General features: G+C 65.3%; 2 protein-coding genes and 1 long non-coding RNA gene across 5 annotated transcripts in view; 2 read left to right on the forward strand and 1 right to left on the reverse strand.

Moving 5' to 3' along the window:
• ADAMTS13 (ADAM metallopeptidase with thrombospondin type 1 motif 13) overlaps positions 1–9,245 on the reverse strand; it is a 29,533-nt gene extending 20,288 nt beyond the window's left edge. For both annotated transcript variants that reach the window (XM_045846056.1, XM_045846055.1), the window contains exons 1-6: positions 8,370–9,245; positions 8,003–8,075; positions 6,611–6,744; positions 4,396–4,479; positions 4,108–4,232; positions 3,865–4,011 (exon numbers count right to left, since the gene is read on the reverse strand). In XM_045846056.1, coding sequence (XP_045702012.1) covers positions 3,865–4,011; positions 4,108–4,232; positions 4,396–4,479; positions 6,611–6,744; positions 8,003–8,075; positions 8,370–8,468 — 662 coding nt within the window. In that variant the 5' untranslated portion in view covers positions 8,469–9,245. The remainder of the gene's footprint in view (positions 1–3,864; positions 4,012–4,107; positions 4,233–4,395; positions 4,480–6,610; positions 6,745–8,002; positions 8,076–8,369) is intronic.
• LOC123823403 lies at positions 6,782–9,770 on the forward strand. Its single transcript, XR_006786521.1, has 2 exons — positions 6,782–8,027; positions 9,244–9,770. It is a non-coding gene; the product is annotated as an uncharacterized LOC123823403 (long non-coding RNA).
• A 669-nt stretch (positions 9,771–10,439) lies between these two features.
• REXO4 (REX4 homolog, 3'-5' exonuclease) lies at positions 10,440–17,589 on the forward strand. 2 transcript variants are annotated; one of them, XM_045846079.1, is made up of 9 exons: positions 10,440–10,682; positions 10,807–11,046; positions 12,420–12,742; positions 13,731–13,868; positions 14,003–14,196; positions 15,069–15,157; positions 15,878–15,952; positions 16,232–16,306; positions 16,788–17,588. In XM_045846079.1, the coding sequence occupies exons 2-9, from the start codon at positions 10,825–10,827 to the stop codon at positions 17,010–17,012; spliced, it is 1,341 nt and encodes a 446-aa protein (XP_045702035.1). In that variant the 5' UTR covers positions 10,440–10,682; positions 10,807–10,824; the 3' UTR covers positions 17,013–17,588. The 2 variants fall into 2 exon arrangements, with proteins under 2 accessions (XP_045702035.1, XP_045702036.1); XM_045846080.1 differs by lacking the exon at positions 10,440–10,682 and having other exon boundaries at positions 10,689–11,046; positions 16,788–17,589.
• The last annotated feature ends 5 nt before the right edge of the window (positions 17,590–17,594 follow it).

Raw genomic sequence — 17,594 nt, forward strand, 5'->3', positions numbered from 1 at the left:
CTCTTTCTAAAAATAAATAAAGAAAATCATAAAAACAACTGAAAATCAAAAAGAAAGGAACTGACAATAGATGGGAGCGAGTATTTGCTGAGATGATGTATGATGTGCACTTCCAGCCAAGATGGCGGCACAGACACACGGCGAACCTTCTCCCTCAGCCACGTCAAAATGACAACTAAAGTACAGAGCATCCATCACTCAGAACCGTCAGAGGTCGAGCTGAATGGAAGACTGACAGCCACCGAGTTAGAGAAACCACGTCCATCCAGACGGGTGGGAGGGGTGCAGACGGGGAACGGGCTGGTCCCTCACCCACGTGTGGTGGATAGAACATTCGGGAGGGGCGTCTCGGCAGCGAGGAGTCTCAGCCCCACACCAGGCCCCCCAGCCCAGGGTCCCAGGGCCAGGGAGGTAAGTCCCCACAACTTCTGGCTGCAAAAACCAGCAGGGACTGAGTCCGTGGAGGAGGCTGCTGGAGCCCCAGGCAGTTCCTCTTCAAGAACCCACGCAGGGACTCGCCTACTCAGACTCCCTCCCTGAGCTCCAGCACCAGGGTGGCAGTTTGAGGGGCACCAGTGGCGTGCGGGGTGGGGAGGGGCTGAGTGTCTGGCATCAAGGTGAGCAGAGGCCATTGTCCCTTTTCTGACCCCTCCCCCTCAGAGCCACAGAGCTGACAGGCTGGTGCCATATCCGAGACTCCATCAACCTGGCTAACACTGTGGGACCCGCCTTGGAGATCCCCAGAGACTGGCCCCACCCAACTCACAGACCCACCCAAGCTGCTTTTCCATATGAATGGCTGGTCTTGGCTCAAGTGACATAACTTCCTAAATCCTCTCAAACAAGCTCAGCCGGCCTCACTGAGCCCCAGGCCCAGCAGCCAGCCCAGATTCACAGCTTGGCTTTCCTGGGAATCTCCAAGCCCAGCACAAGGAACAGACATCTCAGATTGCTCTGTAGCTCAGGCAGGGGGCCCCAGGAAAAGCACAGGTGGGGGCTGACCTTGGCCTGTACCCCCCGGGAAACCCCAGGGCCAGCACACCCAGTGGACAGCTACAGACCACATCGGAGCACCACCACCTGCCCCTGCACAGCTGGTCCTCCCCGGAGGGCAGAGGTTGTGGTCAGTGGTCACAGCCAGTCCTTGCAGCTGACTGGCCTGGGTCAATCCCTCCCACGGACCTGCCAACAGCAACCAAGGCTCCACTGCAGGAGGAGGGTGTACTCAGCCCACATGAAGGGCAGACCTCGGGTACCCAGCTTGGGTGATGGGGGAGGTGGTAGCCTGGACCCCACAGGACACCCACTGCATCAGAGCACTCTACCAAGACAGGAAGTCACAGCAGCTCTACCTAATACACAGAAACAAACACAGGGAGGCTGCCAAAACAAGGAGACAAAGAAACATGGCCCAAATGAAAGAACAGATCAAATCTCCAGAAAAAAAACTAAACAAATTGGAGATAAACAACCTATCAGATGCAGAGTTCAAAACACTGGTGATCAGGATGCTCCAGGAACTCAGTGAGGACCTCAGCAGCATAAAAAAGACCCGGTCAGAAATGAGGGATGCACTAACTGAAATAAAGAACAATTTACAGGGAAACAGCAGTGGAGTGGATGAAGCTGAGAATCAAATCAATGATTTGGAACATAAGAAACAAAAAACAACCCATCAGAACAACAAGAAGAAAAAAGAACCCAGAAAAACGAGGAGAGTGTCAGCAGCCTCTGGGACTAGTTCAGGAGGTCCAAATTTGCCTCAGGGGCACCAGAAGGAGAAGAGAGAAAGAGCAAGAAATTGGAAATATATCTCAAAAAATAATGAAAGAAAACGTCCCTCATTTGGTGAAGGAAACAGACATGCAAGCCCAGGAAGCACAGAGAGTCCCAAACAGATGGATGCAAAGAGGCCCCTCCACGACACACCACAGTTAAAGTGCCAGAGGGTAAAGACAAAGAGAGAACCGTAAAAGCAGCAAGAGAAAAGCAGTTACCTACAGAATTCCAATAAGACTGTCAGCTGATTTCTCAAAAGAAACTTGCAGGCTGGAAGGGACTGGTAACAAGTGTTCAAAGGCATGAAAAGGAGGGACCTACAGCCGAGATTACTCTCCCTAGCACAGCTGTCATTTAGAATCAAAGGGCAGATAAAGAGCTTCCCAGATAAGAAAAATCTAAAGGAATTCATCATCACCAAATCATTATTACATGAAATGTTAGAGGAACTTATTTCATAAAAAAGGTCAAAACTATGAACAAAAATGGCAAAAAATACATATCTATTAATAATTGAATCTAAAACCAAACTGAGCAAACAAGAAGAACAGAGGCAGAATCGTGGCCGCGGAGAGCGTTTAGAGGGATGCCAGAGGGGAGGGGCTGGGGGTGGGGAGAGAAGTGAGGGGACCGAGAAGCACGAGCAGGTGTCACAGAACAGCCCTGGGGACACAAAGTCCAGCACAGGACATGGAGCAGCCACAGAACGTGCACGTGTGACCCCCGGACACAGACGAGGGCGGGGCGATGGCCTGAGGGAGTGGGGGTGCTGGGGGGAGGGGGGAAGGAGGAAAAATCAGGACACCTATAACAGCATAGTCAAAAAATATAAATTAAAAGTAAATAAAATACGGAGAAAAAATAAATGGAAAATAAAATCAATAAAAGTGTGAGACAAAAAATGCATAATTGTTCATAATTGGAAAAATTTGGAAATAACATAAATATCCCAGTAGGGAATTAATTAAAGAAATTAGGGTATATACAAAAAAACAATTTTTTCAAAGATATTATTTATCTATTTTTAGAAAGGGATAAGAGAGAGAGAGGGAAACATCAATGTGCGGTTGCTGGGGGTCATGGCCTGCAACCCAGGCATGTGCCCTGACTGGGAATTGAACCTGCGACACTTTGGTTCGCAGCCCGCGATAAATCCACTGAGCTACGCCAGCCAGGGCAAAAAACAATTGTTTGAAAGACTTGGGAAAACATTCGGGAGAAATATACGGTTGCATTAAAAGGCAGGTAACAAACCGAAACACAGTATGATCCCCAAATACTTGCAAATACAGAACTGTGTTTGCGTACAGAAACACTAATTTTAAGCATAATGTGTGAGCAGATGTTACCTCTAAGCAGCGGGATTGGGGATAATTTTTTTTAAGTGTTTTGTTTTTTTAAAGATTTTATTTATTTTTAGAGAGGGAAGGGAGGGTGAAAGAGAGAGAGAAACATCAATGTGCGGTTGCTGGGGGCTGTGGCCTGCAATCCAGGCATGTGCCCTGACTGGGAATCGAACCTGCAATACTTTGGTTCGCAGCCCGCGCTCCATCCACTGAGCTACGCCAGCCAGGGCGGGGATAACTTTTACAGCTCAATTTTTCTTCACTTGAGTGTCTTACAACCCTTATTTTCTTTTTTGTTTATTTTTAGAGAGAGGGGAAGGGAGGGAGAGAGGGAGAGAAACATCAGTGTGTGGTTGCCTCTTGCACGCCCCCTACTGTGAACCTGGCCTGCAACCCAGGCGTGTGCCCTGACTGGGAATCGAACCAGTGACGCTTTGATTTGCAGGCCACTGCTCTATCCACTGAGCTACACCATTCAGGGCCAAACCTTATTTTTTGATGGCTAACTTTGCTTTGCTCATTTCTTGTCTAAGTGTCCTTTAATTACGCAGGAATCATGAAGTGTCAGAGTCCCAGCCCTTTCCTTGCCCCCCCCCCACACACTCCTGGTTCCCTGGGGTTAAAGCCTCGGGCTCCTTCCGGCGCCAGGGCCCACTGCCAGCCCCAACCTCCCCTGCGCCCCAGGGGCCCCGGTCGGCTCCCTGGCCTGGGCTGGGCCGCAGCTCGTGGGGCCACATACCTGTGCCCGATCTCGTGGGCAATGGTGACCCCCAGGTCGAAGCCAGTGTCCTCAGCGATGAGGCAGCTCCACGAGGAGGAGCAGGCGCCCCCCAGCTGGGTGACCCCCCGAACCTGCCGGTTACCGTCAGGCAGCTCCAGGTCAAACCTCAGGGACACAGAAGAGACCCTTGAGGCGCCGGCCGGCCGGCCTGCCGCGGGGCCCGGGGTGCGGAGGACCGGAAGGCCGAGGGGGCGGGGCTACCTGGTGATGTAGAGGACCAGGTCGGCGTGCGCGGGGTCCGAGTCGTTCTGGGGGTTGACGGCCCGGCCCCACTCACAGACGCTCCGCAGCGAGGAGCTGATGTTGGCCGTGATGTTCGGCGCGCCCTGGGGACCCGAGACGGAGCCCTCGTTTGCGGGACCCCCCCTGCCACGCGGGACCGGCGAGGAGACCCAGCGCCCGCCCGCCACCCTGGGCCGCCGCAGGAAGAAGCGAGGGGGACAGACAGAGCCGGTTCCCACCGACCCCGGGCTCCCGCGCGGCACCCACCTCGGGCTGCGTCAGGGTGACCATCCGCACCAGGTGCACCCGGAACTGGGCCCCCAGGGACGGGTCCCGCAGCAGCTCCGAACCCTGGGGGGAGGGCGGGCGGGCGGGAGGGGTGAGCTGGGGGGCGGGGAGCCGCCAGCCTCCCTCAGCTGCTGACTTCTGGGGTCTCCGGGGAGAGGGCTCCCCAAGCGTGGCCGGGGTGGGGGCCCCCAGAGCACACTGGTCCTTAGGCTGGGAGACGGTCAGAGCGGCTGCGCAGGGAGAAGAAACCCCGAAACCACAGCACGGGGATGACGGTCCTCCGTCTAGAACATTCCGTTCAAACACTGCCTCTCTCGCAGCCGGTGGCCCTGTCCTGGCTCCGAGCCGCCCGTCTTTCCCGAAACAGCTTTGTCTCCGCCTTTGCTGGCTTCACCCGCCCGGCCCCACCCGAGAGCCCTTTCCTGGCCGCCCCCGCCGGCTCTCTGCACGCGTCTGTCAGAAGCTGATGGTGGCCCTGGCTGGTGTAGCTCAGTGGATTGAGCTCGGGCTGCGAACCAAAGCGTCGCAGGTTCGATTCCCAGTCAGGGCACATGCCTGGGTTGCAGGCCACGGCCCCCAGCAACCGCACATTGATGTTTCTCTCTCTCTCTCTCTCTCTCCCTTCCTTCTCTAAAAAATAAATAAATAAAATCTTCTTTTTTTTAAAGAAGCTGATGGTGGTCGGCACCAGCTTGTGCTCTGCCTGAGGCACGGCACCCCGGAGGAAGACACGGTGACCGCTGGCCGCAGGGGACCCGAGTCTGCCCCAGGCTCCGCCGCTGCCGCCCTCGTGCCCAGGGCCCTGTCCCCGAGCCTCGGGACCTCGGGGCCTCTGTGGATCGCAGATGCAGCCTCCGAGGCCGGGGACAGCCTCAGGCACAATGCCTTGGGTGCCAGGTGGGGGCCACATGGACAGCGGCCACCACCACGACCCCACCATCTGGCAGGAGCCCGCCAGGCAGCGACCACCCGGCTGTCCTCCGTCCTCGGAACACAAGGCGAGGGACCCAAGGGAGCACGGGCGTGGTGACCAAGTTGCAGCCTGTTCCAAGTGGGGAGACCCCCAAAGCTTGAAAGCAGCGGCCTCAGAGTGACTCGGAGGAAATGTCTGTCACCGCCGGGGCTGCCGCGGAAACCTGAACAGGCGGATCCTGCCCGTGAACCTGCCCGTGAACCGAACCTGCCCGGGGCTGCCACGTGGGTGTGGCCCCGAGACCCAGGGACAGGTTGGGGCTCCGAGACTGGCGGGCATCCTGAGGCTGGGGACCAAGTGGTGCCACGTACCCCACATGCAGGGGCCCACTTACAAGGGGACAAGCGCCAGCCAGCCCCTCCTCACGCCCCTCCCCTCTCTGCAGACGCCCAGGGGATGGGGGCGGGGCCTGGAGCTGTCCGTCAGCAGCTGAGATTAACTTGCTAAATGCTCCTAAAACCCCTCTGGCCCAACTGCTTTTAACCGGGAGTGTATGGTGGCGTGGGTTTCTCAGACCGGGTCCTGCTGCACCGCGCCGTGCTTGGTGACGGCAATGACCTCCAGACGGTGGGCAAGCGTCCCACAGCCCGGAGTGCGGCCCTGTCGGGGGATGTTTCACGTGTGACTTCTCCCACTGCCGGGCCAGGGTGTGCAGAGTCTGCGAGACGGGATGGGACCCTCGGGCTGTCCACACGCCTGTCTCTCTGCTGCCTCTGGGTCCCCACGACAACGGGGAGTCCTGCCCGCTGCCCCACCTGTCCTCGGGGGGCCAGGCGCGGGGAGGCCGGCAGAGCTGGGGGAGCCGGCGGGGGCAGTCCCGCCGCTCAGCAGGCTGCACTGACCGAGGTGCCCCTGGGTCTGGGGCAGAAGCCACACGTGAGGGTCTCCCCACCCCCCGCCAAGGGACCCAAGTAGCAAGGGGCTGCCGGGTGCACTGGGGAGTGGAGAGGGGACCTCTCCCACCTCCACCCCTGGTGAGAGGGGCATGGGGAAGGAAGGAGTGGACCCCTCTCCCCACCCACAGCCCTGGGCCCCGAGTGTGACCCAGCGCAAGAGTCACAGCAGGTTCCACTCAGAAAGTGCACTCCGGCAGCTGAGCCCCAGGCCCCGCCCTCGGGACACACCCTGTGGGCGGAGGCTCCGGAGGACGGATCAGGCGCTGGTGGAAATGCTCCAGGAGCCCCAGGCCCCACGGTCAGCGCCGCCCCGCGGGGCACTCACCACGTGGAGGCTGGTGAGCACGTACCGCTCCGTGTCCTCCCGGTGAGCCTGGTGGACATCGGGGCCAACGGCCACCAGCAGCCCCAGATGCAGGACGGGCAGGGGGTGGCTCTGGGCGAGAGAGGAAGGAGGGCCTGGCCGGGGAGGAAGAGGCAGGGTGAGACCAAAGGTTCTAGAAAGCAGGCAAACTGCGGCTTTAGCCGCCGGGTCAGCCCCCCGGTGGCACTCACGGTCCACAAGGCCAGGCCACGCTGCCCCCCTGGGCTCCTGAGCTGGCAGACACAGCGATGGAGTCCTGTCTTGGTCACTTGGCACTTAGGGCGTGGGTAGGCCCGAGCCCCAGCTTCCTCGTGGGCAAGGTGGGGGACAGGAGGGCACCTGCCTCCTGGGGGCGCGGTGACAGTGGCCTGCCTGTCCTCCCCACCCCCAGCCTCCCGGGAGCTGGCCTCTCAGCACCCACAGACACCCGAAAACAGGTTCAGACACCCAGGGCCCCCTGACCCCTCAGGGGCAAACACACTCAGAGGTCAGAGGTCAGAGGTCAGAGGTCTGGGACACCCCAAGCTCTGTCATGTCACTGGACGTGGTGACCGTTAGACCTGAGGGCGCCGGCCAGCTGACAGGGCAGAAACGGCTGCGCCCGGGGGGTACGGCCTCTCCAGGCTCCTCATGGGCCCCCGTCCCACGAGTGACCGGATGTCTCAGGGTGTGGGGGGCAATGCGGGATTGGGGTGGGGGGGCTACTGTGTGGCTTTTATGTCCTGGTCGCCCCCAAACACCACACTGAGCACACGCTGGAGAACAGGCCACCCCAACATGGCAAGGAGAGCCCCGGTCCCCCAGAAACTGTGGGACCCCTCCCCAGCAAGGGCCCCTCCTCCCCCTCCCCCTGCAGCCCCAGGCCTTGGTCAGCGTGCCTCTCACCCCGACTCAGAGAAGCCGGTTCCAAGGGGGACCCCCAGGTCCCCACCAGCGTTTTGATCAGAGGCGCCAGAGGCCCCACTCTGGAGGAAGCTGGCGCCCTGGAGAGGCCCGCAGACCAGTGCTCGGGGACGGGGGCGGGGCTGCGGCTGCGGCTGGACCCGGCGCCGGCCGTTCTCCCCGGGGATGTTGTCAACACCCGTGGCCGGAAGCCCACAGGAGTCGGCTCAGCGCAGGCCCAGGGCGCCGTGCTCTGGAGACACTGAGCAGACCCCACGGGCAGGCCCCAGCTCGGTCCAGGACACCCGGCCAGCTCTTATCGACTCGGCAGGAAGTCCACCCCCCGGGGCCATGGCCGCGACCCTGACCCCTCCCGGCAGAGCCACCCAAGACCCCAGACCTGGGCCCCACGGCGAGACACCCCCAGGCTCTGAGGGGCTGCCCTGGCCAGGGACACGTGAGGACAAGCACCTTCCGAGGGGGCGTCGGGGCGCAGGTGCGGAGTCACCTCCTCGGGCTCGGGCTTCGGAGCCAGAAGGAGCCCCTGCAGGAGAGGGGGGGGGAGGGTAAGGAGCGAGGGGGCACACCAGGGAGGGGGAGGGGCACAAGGCAAGGCAGCGGAGGGGTGGGGGGGGCCGCGGAGAGGGGTGCCGTGAGGACGGGGCCGGCCGAGCAGACCACCTGAGACGCCAGCACCCTCCTCCGCGAGCACACCTCATCCCCCGCCCAGTGGGAACCCAGGAGCCTACAGGACACCCCGAGGCTGCCTCCTCTCTCCCCAGGGGGCCGCTTCCCAGGCCCAGAAAGCCCGGCCCCCCGGGCTCTGCCATGCACCCACCTGCGGGACGGCGGGGAGCCCCCAGCAACCCAGGAGGAGCGTGGCGGTGAGCGCTGCCCGCACGCAGGCCCCCGGGGGGCAGGGGCGAGGCTCCCGCATCCTGACCACAGCCAGCTGGCCCTGGTCAGGTCGAGAGGAATGTGATGGACCTCGCTGGGCAGGCAGGCCCTTCGGCTGTGTTTACTCTTGGGAGCTTCCTCCCGGCCGGGGCCCGGGCCAGAGGGGTGGGCAGCCACCCAGGCTCCTCCCGCTGGGTCCTCCCCGCCCGCCCCCGGGGCGGCAGGGGTGGGAGGGGGCGACAGGCACCCAGCCCCGAGGAGGGCGGGGAGGGAGCTCCGGCCTGGGGGGTTGGCCGGGTGACGGAGGCCGGGCGACTCTCACCCCTGTTAGGCGTCCCACAAGCCGCCCTCCTCCCTGGACGCCCCTGCCTTCCGGGACCTTCCGCTGTCCTCTCCTTGGCCCCTTCCTCACCCAGGGTAGACTCAGCCCCGCCCCCACAGGACCTGCCCCTGGGGAACAGCCCCCCCCCATGCCCTCCCCGCCAGCTCAGCTGTCACTCCCTCTGTGCCTGCTCACGACAGACGGAGTCCCGGAGCCAGGCCGGTGGGGTGCTGCTGCACCCAGCACCGCCGGCCGCCCGGTGGCCACGCCACCGCCTGGGAGGCTCTTGGTCACACTCTCCACAGCACTAGGTCACAGTCCCTCACACCCCCAGGACACAGCCCAGTGGGCGGTGAAAAGGGGTCCCAGTCGGTAACTTTCCGCCTGCCCCTTCTCCTGCCCTTCCCCCGCCCTCGGAGATCGGGGTGGACGCCCGTCCCTGCGTTCTGGGCCCGCCCCCCAGCCCGTGCTGCAGCCCCTTTATCTCTCGCAGGACTTTCACCCCGGGTGCTGTCTCCTCGCACTCTCTCCCTGTGACCCACGCTGACCCGCGGCCTGAAGCCCGGCCACACCACCGGGGGCCTGGGCAGGCGTCTGCAGTCCGTCCCGACTGGTCTCTGCTGCCCTGCCCCCCACTCCCCTCCCCGTTCCTCATACCCGGCGGGAGGGACCTTCCTGCAGCTCCAGTCGGACTGCGCTGCTCGGGCCACAAGCAGCCCCTCACCCCTTCGCCCTTAGGATCCCGTGTCCAAACTCCTTCCCACAGCCCCCGAGGCTCGGGAAGCCCCTCTGCCCACAGCGCCGGCCCTCCCCGCCGGCTCAGCGGGCTTGGCCAGGCAGGGCTCTGCGGGTCTCTCAACCCCTGGGCTCCACGCTCACGTGTCGGCTCCCCAAAGCAGCCTTCCCTCACGCCCCCCTCTAAGCGGCCCTCCCGGGAAGGTTTGCCACGTTTAGAAAATAAAATTCAAGACAGCCTGTTCAATGTGAATCTCAAATAAATTTTAATTTCAAATACTGCAACCGTTGTGTGGGAGGTATTCATCCTAAAAAAATGGTCCTTTATCCGGAACTCCGACCTCTCTGGGTGTCCTGCATCTGTCTGGGCACCTGCCCCCCGTCCACCTCGCTGCACCCCCTGTCATCATCTTCGCGGTGGCGCCGTTATCCCGAAGCGCCTCGCCGAGTTACCACCTGCACTTCGCAGACGGCCCCCCCACACCGTGGAGCCTCGGGCGGCTACGTCAGGCGGGTGGACGGAGCCTGGCCCGCGTTGTTTGGGAAGGTGCAGCCCAGGGCCGAGGCCGGGGAGCCGGCGCTTTCTGCTTCCCCGTGCCGCGGAACGTAATGACTCTTAGGGTACAACCGTCACAACGCTGCGGTTATCGGGTGTCACTGCGGTGCCTCTGCAGCGCCATGGCTCTGGCCAGCCAGGCTGTGTGGCCTGGGGCCCCCTCCCGCTCCTGGGCCTCAGTTTCCCCATTCCCTAAGGCAGACGCCGGGGACATCGAGGACGCCGAGCCCGGGACAGCAGCGCCCGGCGGGACCAGCCCGGGCTCCCCAGGCCTGGCTGCGGGCGCCCCCTCGCGGCCGCCCGCGCGCGGTGCTCCACCGGCCCGGCCGCGGTGCTGCACGGACAGCGGCCCCCCAGCTCCCGTCCGGCGCCTGCGTCTCTCATCCCGGTCCCGGCTCTCGTGGGATCCTGGGCTCTCCCCAACCCAGTCCTGGGTCGCTGACCCCGAGCGCCGCCCGCTGGGGTGGTGACCCTTTTCCCGCGCGCGCAAACTAGAGGCGCGGAACTAGAGGCGAGGGCCAGGTTTCGGCGGGTCGGGGCGGAAAGAGCACTTCCGGGGGCTGGGCTGCACGTGTCTAGACCGCCGGGGGTCGCTTCCGGATTCGCTAGCGGGGTCCGGGAGGCCGGTTTCCCTGCAGCTGGTGAGTTGGGTGGCAGAGCCCGGAGCCGAGGACAGCGCGCCCCGAGTGGGCGCGGGGGCCGGGCTGGGGCGGGCGGGGGCGCCGGCTGCCGCCGGCCCAGGCCTGGACGCCGCGCTCTGCTCAGGCCCTAGGTGGGGCCGGGATGGCGAAGGCGAAGGCGAAGGCGCCGACCCCCAAGAGCGCCCCGGGCGACCCCGCGGCTGAGCCAGGGCTTGTCAAGAAGCCAACGCGGAAGAAAAAAAAGAAGCTCTGGAAAAGCAAAGCGCCGGATGCAAGCAAGAGACCGCCAGGCGACCCCAAGGTTGAGCTGCGCCCTCCGAAGGCGCCGGAGGACTTTTCCCAGAACTGGAAGGCGCTGCAGGAGGTAAGAGTCGGGCAGCGCTGGTTTCCCGGTCCTCCGCGGACGGAACACAGAAGCAAGACTCGGGGGGGCCGGGGGGGGGGCGGAAAGCGAGCCTTGGAGGCGGGTTGGGGTAGAACCTTGTAAACACGACTTTCTCTGGAGAAGGGGCTGCTGGAGGCTTGTGAACCACCTCAGGGCAGGCAAATGGCAGGAACTCGGCGCGGAAGACCCCAGCAGCGAGACGCACGGGGGTTTTGAGTAGTTGGTGACAGCTGCCCCCGGAGCTCTTAAAATGTGCGGACCCTGTCACAGGGTCCGGGTGTGTGCGTGTTTCACAGTCACGCCCGCGCTGTCCGTCGGGCCTCCTCTACCGTCCCCGTTTTACCGACGAGGAAACGAGCCCTGAAGGGTCGGCTTGCCCAGGGCTGCAGACGGGGCTGCAGAACCAGAGTCCGACGCTGAATCCCTCCGCCTTGTCCGGGGTCAGTGCGCAGTGCTTACTCTCTGCCCTGGGCTGGTCCCTGCGCTCCACTGACAGGGGCTCCCCAGCGCCCCTGGAGTTGGCTGCCCGGGGGGAGGGGGGGTTCCAGAGAGGAACTCGAGGCAGAGAATGGAGGCACGGGGCCCCCGGCCACCCAGCAAGTGCTCCAGGGCCCGGTGCAGAGCCCACAACTGGCGTGAGCGCATGCTCTTCGCTGCTGCTGACCCGAGTCTCTCTGACCGTTTTCTGGAGTCTGCGCTGGAGCTTTTTAACCTGCTCGGTGGCGTCTCGGGTGGAGGTCCCGTCGGCTCCTGCCTTGCCGGACAGGACCCATGAAATCCCCCGCGGGCCACGCGGGGTCCTCCCCGGCTCCTGGAGCCGTGACTCGGCCTCTGGGTTTCAAGAGCGGGAAGCGAAATAGAGCGGAAGGGATGCTCCCGGCGGGAAGACTGCGCGAGCTTTGCCAGGGCGTCCGGGGACGAAGATCTTCCCGGGACCCTCACGGCCGCAGCCAGCCGGGACGCCTGGAGGAGGCGACTCTGGGGTGCACTCTCAGTTAACCGCAAACGCGAAAGCCGGCCGCTCAGCATTCCCTCGGGCCCCGAGTGAAGGGGCCTGAGCTCATTTACTCACCGGGGCGTGGCGGTGCGGACCTGAGCTGGCCGGTTCTGCGCCCTAACAGGGGAAGCAGTCGCTTCGCCTGAAGTGGCTCCCAGACGAGAGTGAAGGGGGCCGTCCCCAGGCCGTGGGAGAACGAGTCTCAGGGACGCCCGTGGGACGTGCGTCGAGATGTGGCTGGGGTGTGTGTGTGTGTGTGTGTGTGTGTGTCTACGGAGACACGTGTAGGTTATTTCACTCTCGTGCGTGGTATCCAAGTTAACGTCATCATGCACTGTGTTCTGGTTCCCATCAGCTGCTGAAACAGAAACCGCAGGCGCTGGAAAAGCCTCTTGTTGCCTCTGCCTCTCAGGCGGACTCCGAAAAGCAGCCCAGAACCCTCCCCCGGAGCCGGAAGGCAAAGAGAGGTCGGACGGGTGCGGAGAAGGCACACCAGGAGGCCCCGGCGGGCCCCGCTGCTCCCGCACCCCCCGCACAGGGCAGCGGAGCCGAGCATGGTGAGAAGGGGACCAAGAGGAGGACCAGCGGTGACCCTGCTCCAACACAAGGGGACCTCTCGTGTAAGAAGTGGAAGGCGAAGGAGGCGACCGCCCCTGTGACTCCAGCCCCGCCCACTGAGTAAGTGCCCCCGGAGGACCAGCCACACTGCCGGCTCCGCCTCTTCTGCCACTGGCTGCAGCCAGCCTCGGCCATCGTCACGCCGAGGACAGTCACAGCAGCCAGGGCCCGGCTGCTTCAGGGGGCCGCTCCCGCAGCCCCCCTTCCTGCGCCCTGCACTGTGTGTTTCTGCGCCCGCTCCCTGTTGCCCCTGGAAGGCCGGCAGACTGAGGGCGGGGTGGGGCAGGGCGGGGCAGAGCGGGCTCCCAGTGCCCCCCGTGGAGGTGTGTGGGATGAACGAGTGCAAGCCAGGAAGACTCCCTGGAGTCTGAGGCCAGTTCCTGCATCTCGAGAGCTGGGTGGTTCGGGCAAGTTCCTGACCAAACCACCCCGAGCCACCCTCTGGTCACGTGAGTTGTCTGCAGGGCTGGGGTGAGATGCGGCATGCTGGGCGCCCAGCAGCTCCTCGCTGGGTCCTCTGGCGGTCACTGACGGGCAGGGCCCAGAGGCAGGGGCCGCCTCTGAACGGCTCCGCCAGAGGCCAGGTGTCGCCGGGTGTCGAGTTGCTCAGGGGTGCAGAGCAGCAGCCTCTGAGGGCCTGGCTCGTGTGGTCAGGCCGCACACGCCGCCCGGAGGAAGAGTGGCTACCGCAGGCCCGCCGGGCTGAGGCTGACAGCCGGGAGGGGAAGGAGGGGAGCCAGGCGGCACGCTGACGCGGCGGTGTCCATGACGCCGCAGGCGTGGTCGGGAAGGGTCGGGGTTGCGCGGTGGGGTCTGCGTGTCTGTTTCATCGCCGTGGGTTTGCGGCGTCTCCTGGGTGGGCGGCAGTGGGCACACGGCGCTCTGCAATGGAACAGGAGGCGCTGGCCTGGTCGAGGGGGGGAGGGGGCGGGGGGGGTGCAGGTCTCCCTCCCGCACTGGCCACGCCACCTGCAGCTCCCGACCCCCGACCGCCAGCCGCTGGGCGTCTGCCCGGACGGCACGGTCAGCCTGCCCCTCTGCCTTGCAGAGAAGACATCTGGTTCGACGATGTGGACCCGGCGGACATCGAAGCAGCCATAGGCCCGGAGGCCGCTCGGGTAGCAAGGCAGCGGCTGGGGGGCAAGGACGGCGGCCTGGCGCTGGAGAAGCAGCAGGCTTTCGGCGGGTGCGTGGCAGGGCCCGGGGAGGGGGGCGGGGCCTTCTGGAGGAGCTGCCCCGCCCATCACAGCCGTCCTGCTGGCGCCCTCTCCAGCGTCCCGCCGTGCTGACCACACACACGGGCATCTTTGTCCCCTGCAGCCTGACCAGAGCGGTGGCCATGGACTGTGAGATGGTGGGCGTGGGCCCCTCGGGGGAGGAGAGCGCCGCCGCCCGCGTGTCCGTCGTGAACCAGTACGGGAAGTGCGTCTACGACAAGTACATCCGGCCGGCCCGGCCCGTGACCGACTACCGGACGGCCGTCAGCGGCATCCGGCCGGAGCACCTGCAGAGTGGTGGGTCCCGCCCGGCCTGGAGACCAGACGCTGTCCCTGAGTTGCTCTGTGTCGCTTGGCAGCAGGGGCAGCTGGAGACCAGTGGGGTGGGGGGGGCGGTGAGACAGGTCCTTGGGGACCTGTGACAACTTGGGGAGGCCATGCACAGGGAGGGGCCAGGACCGGCTGTGAGGATGGGCTCCAGGGCCTGCGGGTGGGGGTGGAGGACGGGGCAGAGCTGGTGACCTGGTCGGGAGGCAGGTGTGGGAGGTGACAGCGTGTGGCCCAGCTGCAGGTACACCCCGGGCCCGGTCTGTGCGGTTTGCTGGTGGGCTGGCTGTTGAGGGGGGGGGAGCAGAGTGGCATCTACCTGATGCCACGGTCGGGGGCCAGGAGGTCCTAGAAATGGGGGAGTTGAGGCCGCTGCTCTGTGAGGGACGGCCACTGGGTCCCCTTCCTCAGCCCCCCAGGTTTCTGCACCCAGGAGACATGGACCCTGCGTTGCCCCTGGTCCTGCTGTGGGGGGGGGGGGGTCGGGGCGGAGTCACAGGGTGCCAGCCCTCCTCCTCCCTTGGGGGGTGGGAGCAGCCCCCCAGGGGCGCCCACGACAGCAGGCCAGAGGCCCCAGAGCCCCGTGGGCCGGGCTGCCCTCTCGGCCGCCCGCAGCCAAGGCCCGGTCTGTTCTCCCCCCGTGCGGAGAGGTGGGAAGCAGGAGCCTGGTTCCTCAGCAGACTCGCTGGTGCTCGGGCCCGTGTCCCTGGTGGGGGGTGGGGTGGCCTTTGGCCTCAGCCGGGTCCTGTGGGCCCGGGGCAGCTTGCCCCGCGTCCTGGGTCGGAACTCCGCCGGCCAGCCCCGGGTGCCCGTCACTCAGCGAAGCTGCGGTTCGGTTCCAGGAGAGCGGTTCGAAGTCGTGCAGAAGGAAGTGGCGGAGATGCTGAGGGGCCGGGTCCTCGTGGGACACGCTCTGCACAACGACCTAAAGGTGCGGCCCCCACCCCGTCCACCGCGCTAGGGCAGGGGGCGGGTTAGTCTCCCACCAGCGCCCTGTGCTGTGCTCTGGAGGGGCTGGGCGCCCCCCAGCAGAGGGCGTTCCTCTTCGAGGCTGAGGCTGCGCCTCCACAGTGTCGCTGGGCAGCAGAGCTGGCCCCGCCCACTGCGCCAGCACTTTCCATGGGGGCGCAGCCGCCCCCGCCCGCAAGGTCAGACCCCTCCTGTCGGGGAGCCGTTGGGGCCACTAGGCTGCGCTCGCCCGCTCCCAGTGGCCGCGGCGGGGAACTCAGGGCGGGTGGTGGCCGAGCTCGGGGGTCCCGCCCCGGAATCCCAGGCCGCGGGGCCTGCAGCCTCTGTTCCCCGAGGGTCTGGCCTGAGGAGGACGGTGGGCAGGAGAACCGGAGCCCGCCCTGCGCGGCTGGCCCCGCGCACCGCGTCCCGACCTCTGCCCCCAGGACAGACCGGCCGCTGGGGGGCGGGGACTGGCCCGCTCCCGCCTCCCGGTCCCACTGTCCCGGTTTTGTCCACGTGGCTCTCGCTGTGGGCTCCCTCTGGAGCCAGCGTGAGACTTTCCCCAGAAGTTCAAGGTCACAGCCGTTTCTCTCTTCATTCGCGCATGTGATACCGGAACTCCTCGTGAGGGGTCGTTTGGAAAACGTGAGTCCCGGCTGCGGACTCACGGCGACGGGCCGGCCGTGGTCTTTCCCTCCAGGTGCTCTTTCTCGATCACCCGAAGAGGAAGATCCGGGACACGCAGAAGTACAAGCCCTTCAAGAGCCAAGTGCGGGTGCGTCCGTGCGGTCCCCCACGTCGTGGTGGCTTTGCTGGCCCCTGGGGGCTCCTGTTTTCCCCCGGACCCGACTAGAAGGAGCCCCGAGGGGGAAGGAGAGTCCTGAAGGCCTCCCGTGGGAGCTGGCGTGACCGGGCCGGCTGCGTGCGCCTCGGGTCTCTGAGGAGACCGGCGGAGGGGCTGAGGGCAGAGCCCGTCCCCAGCCGCAGGCGGTCCCGGAAAGGTCGCTCGGGTGGGGGCCCCTCCCAGCGTGGCTGTGCCATCCCCGCCCCACAGAGCGGAAGGCCGTCGCTGAAGCTGCTGGCCGAGAGGATCCTGGGCATCCGGGTGCAGCAGGCGGAGCACTGCTCGGTGAGCGGGTCCTGGGCGCCGGCCCTGGGGCTGGGCGGGGGCGTTCATAGAGGGTCAGACCCCAGCTGTCACACTGCGCCCTCACTCCCCGACGGGCAGTGGCCGGGGCGCCTCTGGGAGGGGCCCTGGTGACGGGCGCAGGGGTGTGGGCCCCTGGGTCCCGGGACCCGGCGCTGCTGTGCTGTGGTCTCCGGGCTCTGCCCTCCAGGCCCCCCATGCCCCAGCGTCAGGTTCGGGGCACGCTGTACCCCCGTCCCCCCATCCGTTCCTCCGTCCCCCCGCCGCGCTCCTGACCTGTGCCATCCCTGCAGGCCCCTCACCAGGAGCACAGCGGTCCCCCCACACCCCGAGGTCCCGTCTGTGCCCAGGGCCCCGAGTCGCAGGAGCCGCCCTGCTCGGCTCCCTCCTCACCCACCCACTGTCTGTCGTGAGGCCGTGCTGTCACCTGCTGGGACAGTCACGGGTGCTCGGTGTCACCCAGGTCCAGGACGCCCAGGCAGCGATGCGACTCTACGTGCTGGTGAGGAAGGAGTGGGAGCGCCAGGCCCGGGACCGGCGCCCGGCCGCCGCTGCTGTGGGGACAGCACCGCGCCCCGGGGCAGCGACCCCGTCCAGCGGCACTTGTGACCACGCCATGGGGCAGACCGCGTCTCCCCAGAGCGGTGGCAGAATCGTGGCCACGGCACGGCGGCGCACACGCTCCTGAGAACAGCTTTCCTCCCATCTGTCTGTCCAAGCCCCGCCCCGCTGGCGGGGGGCAGGGGGACACGTGCGGAGGCGGCGGCCCGGCCCCCAGAGTCAGGACGTCAGGACGTCAGGACGTCGCTACGTCAGGACGGGAGTCGGGGCCGTGCCTGCGCCGTCCCGCCCCCACCGCGCCCCAGGGCAGGGAGCGCCCAGCTGTCCCCTGGGTCCAGCACCTCCCTTCGAGGAGGCCACTCTCCTGTCACCACCGACTCAAGGGGCCAGGCCGGCGTCCTGGTCAGCTCGGCCGCAGCCCCGCCATGAGTTGTCTGTGGCCACCTCTGGACTGGGAGACTCCCGGGAGCCGTGCTCCTTCCTGCCCCTCCGCCACCGCCTGCCGGGCTGCGTGAGGCCAGGGCCCACCGTGGCCCCGAGCGAGGTGGCGCCGGCTAGTCCCTGGGGCGGCGCCTCCCCCGTGCACACTGGCCCGGGGTCCCTGAGGAGCCGCCGCGTGCGCAAAGGCCAAGGCGACGCTGCCCCTGCCCTGCCCCTGCCGGCGGCACGGAGAGGCCCGGGCGGAGGAACGAATAAACGAGGCTTGACT

This window comes from Phyllostomus hastatus, unplaced genomic scaffold (assembly GCF_019186645.2).
Source record: "Phyllostomus hastatus isolate PE091 unplaced genomic scaffold, TTU_PhHast_1.1 phas_contig_495, whole genome shotgun sequence".
NCBI classification, from domain to species: domain Eukaryota; kingdom Metazoa; phylum Chordata; class Mammalia; order Chiroptera; family Phyllostomidae; genus Phyllostomus; species Phyllostomus hastatus.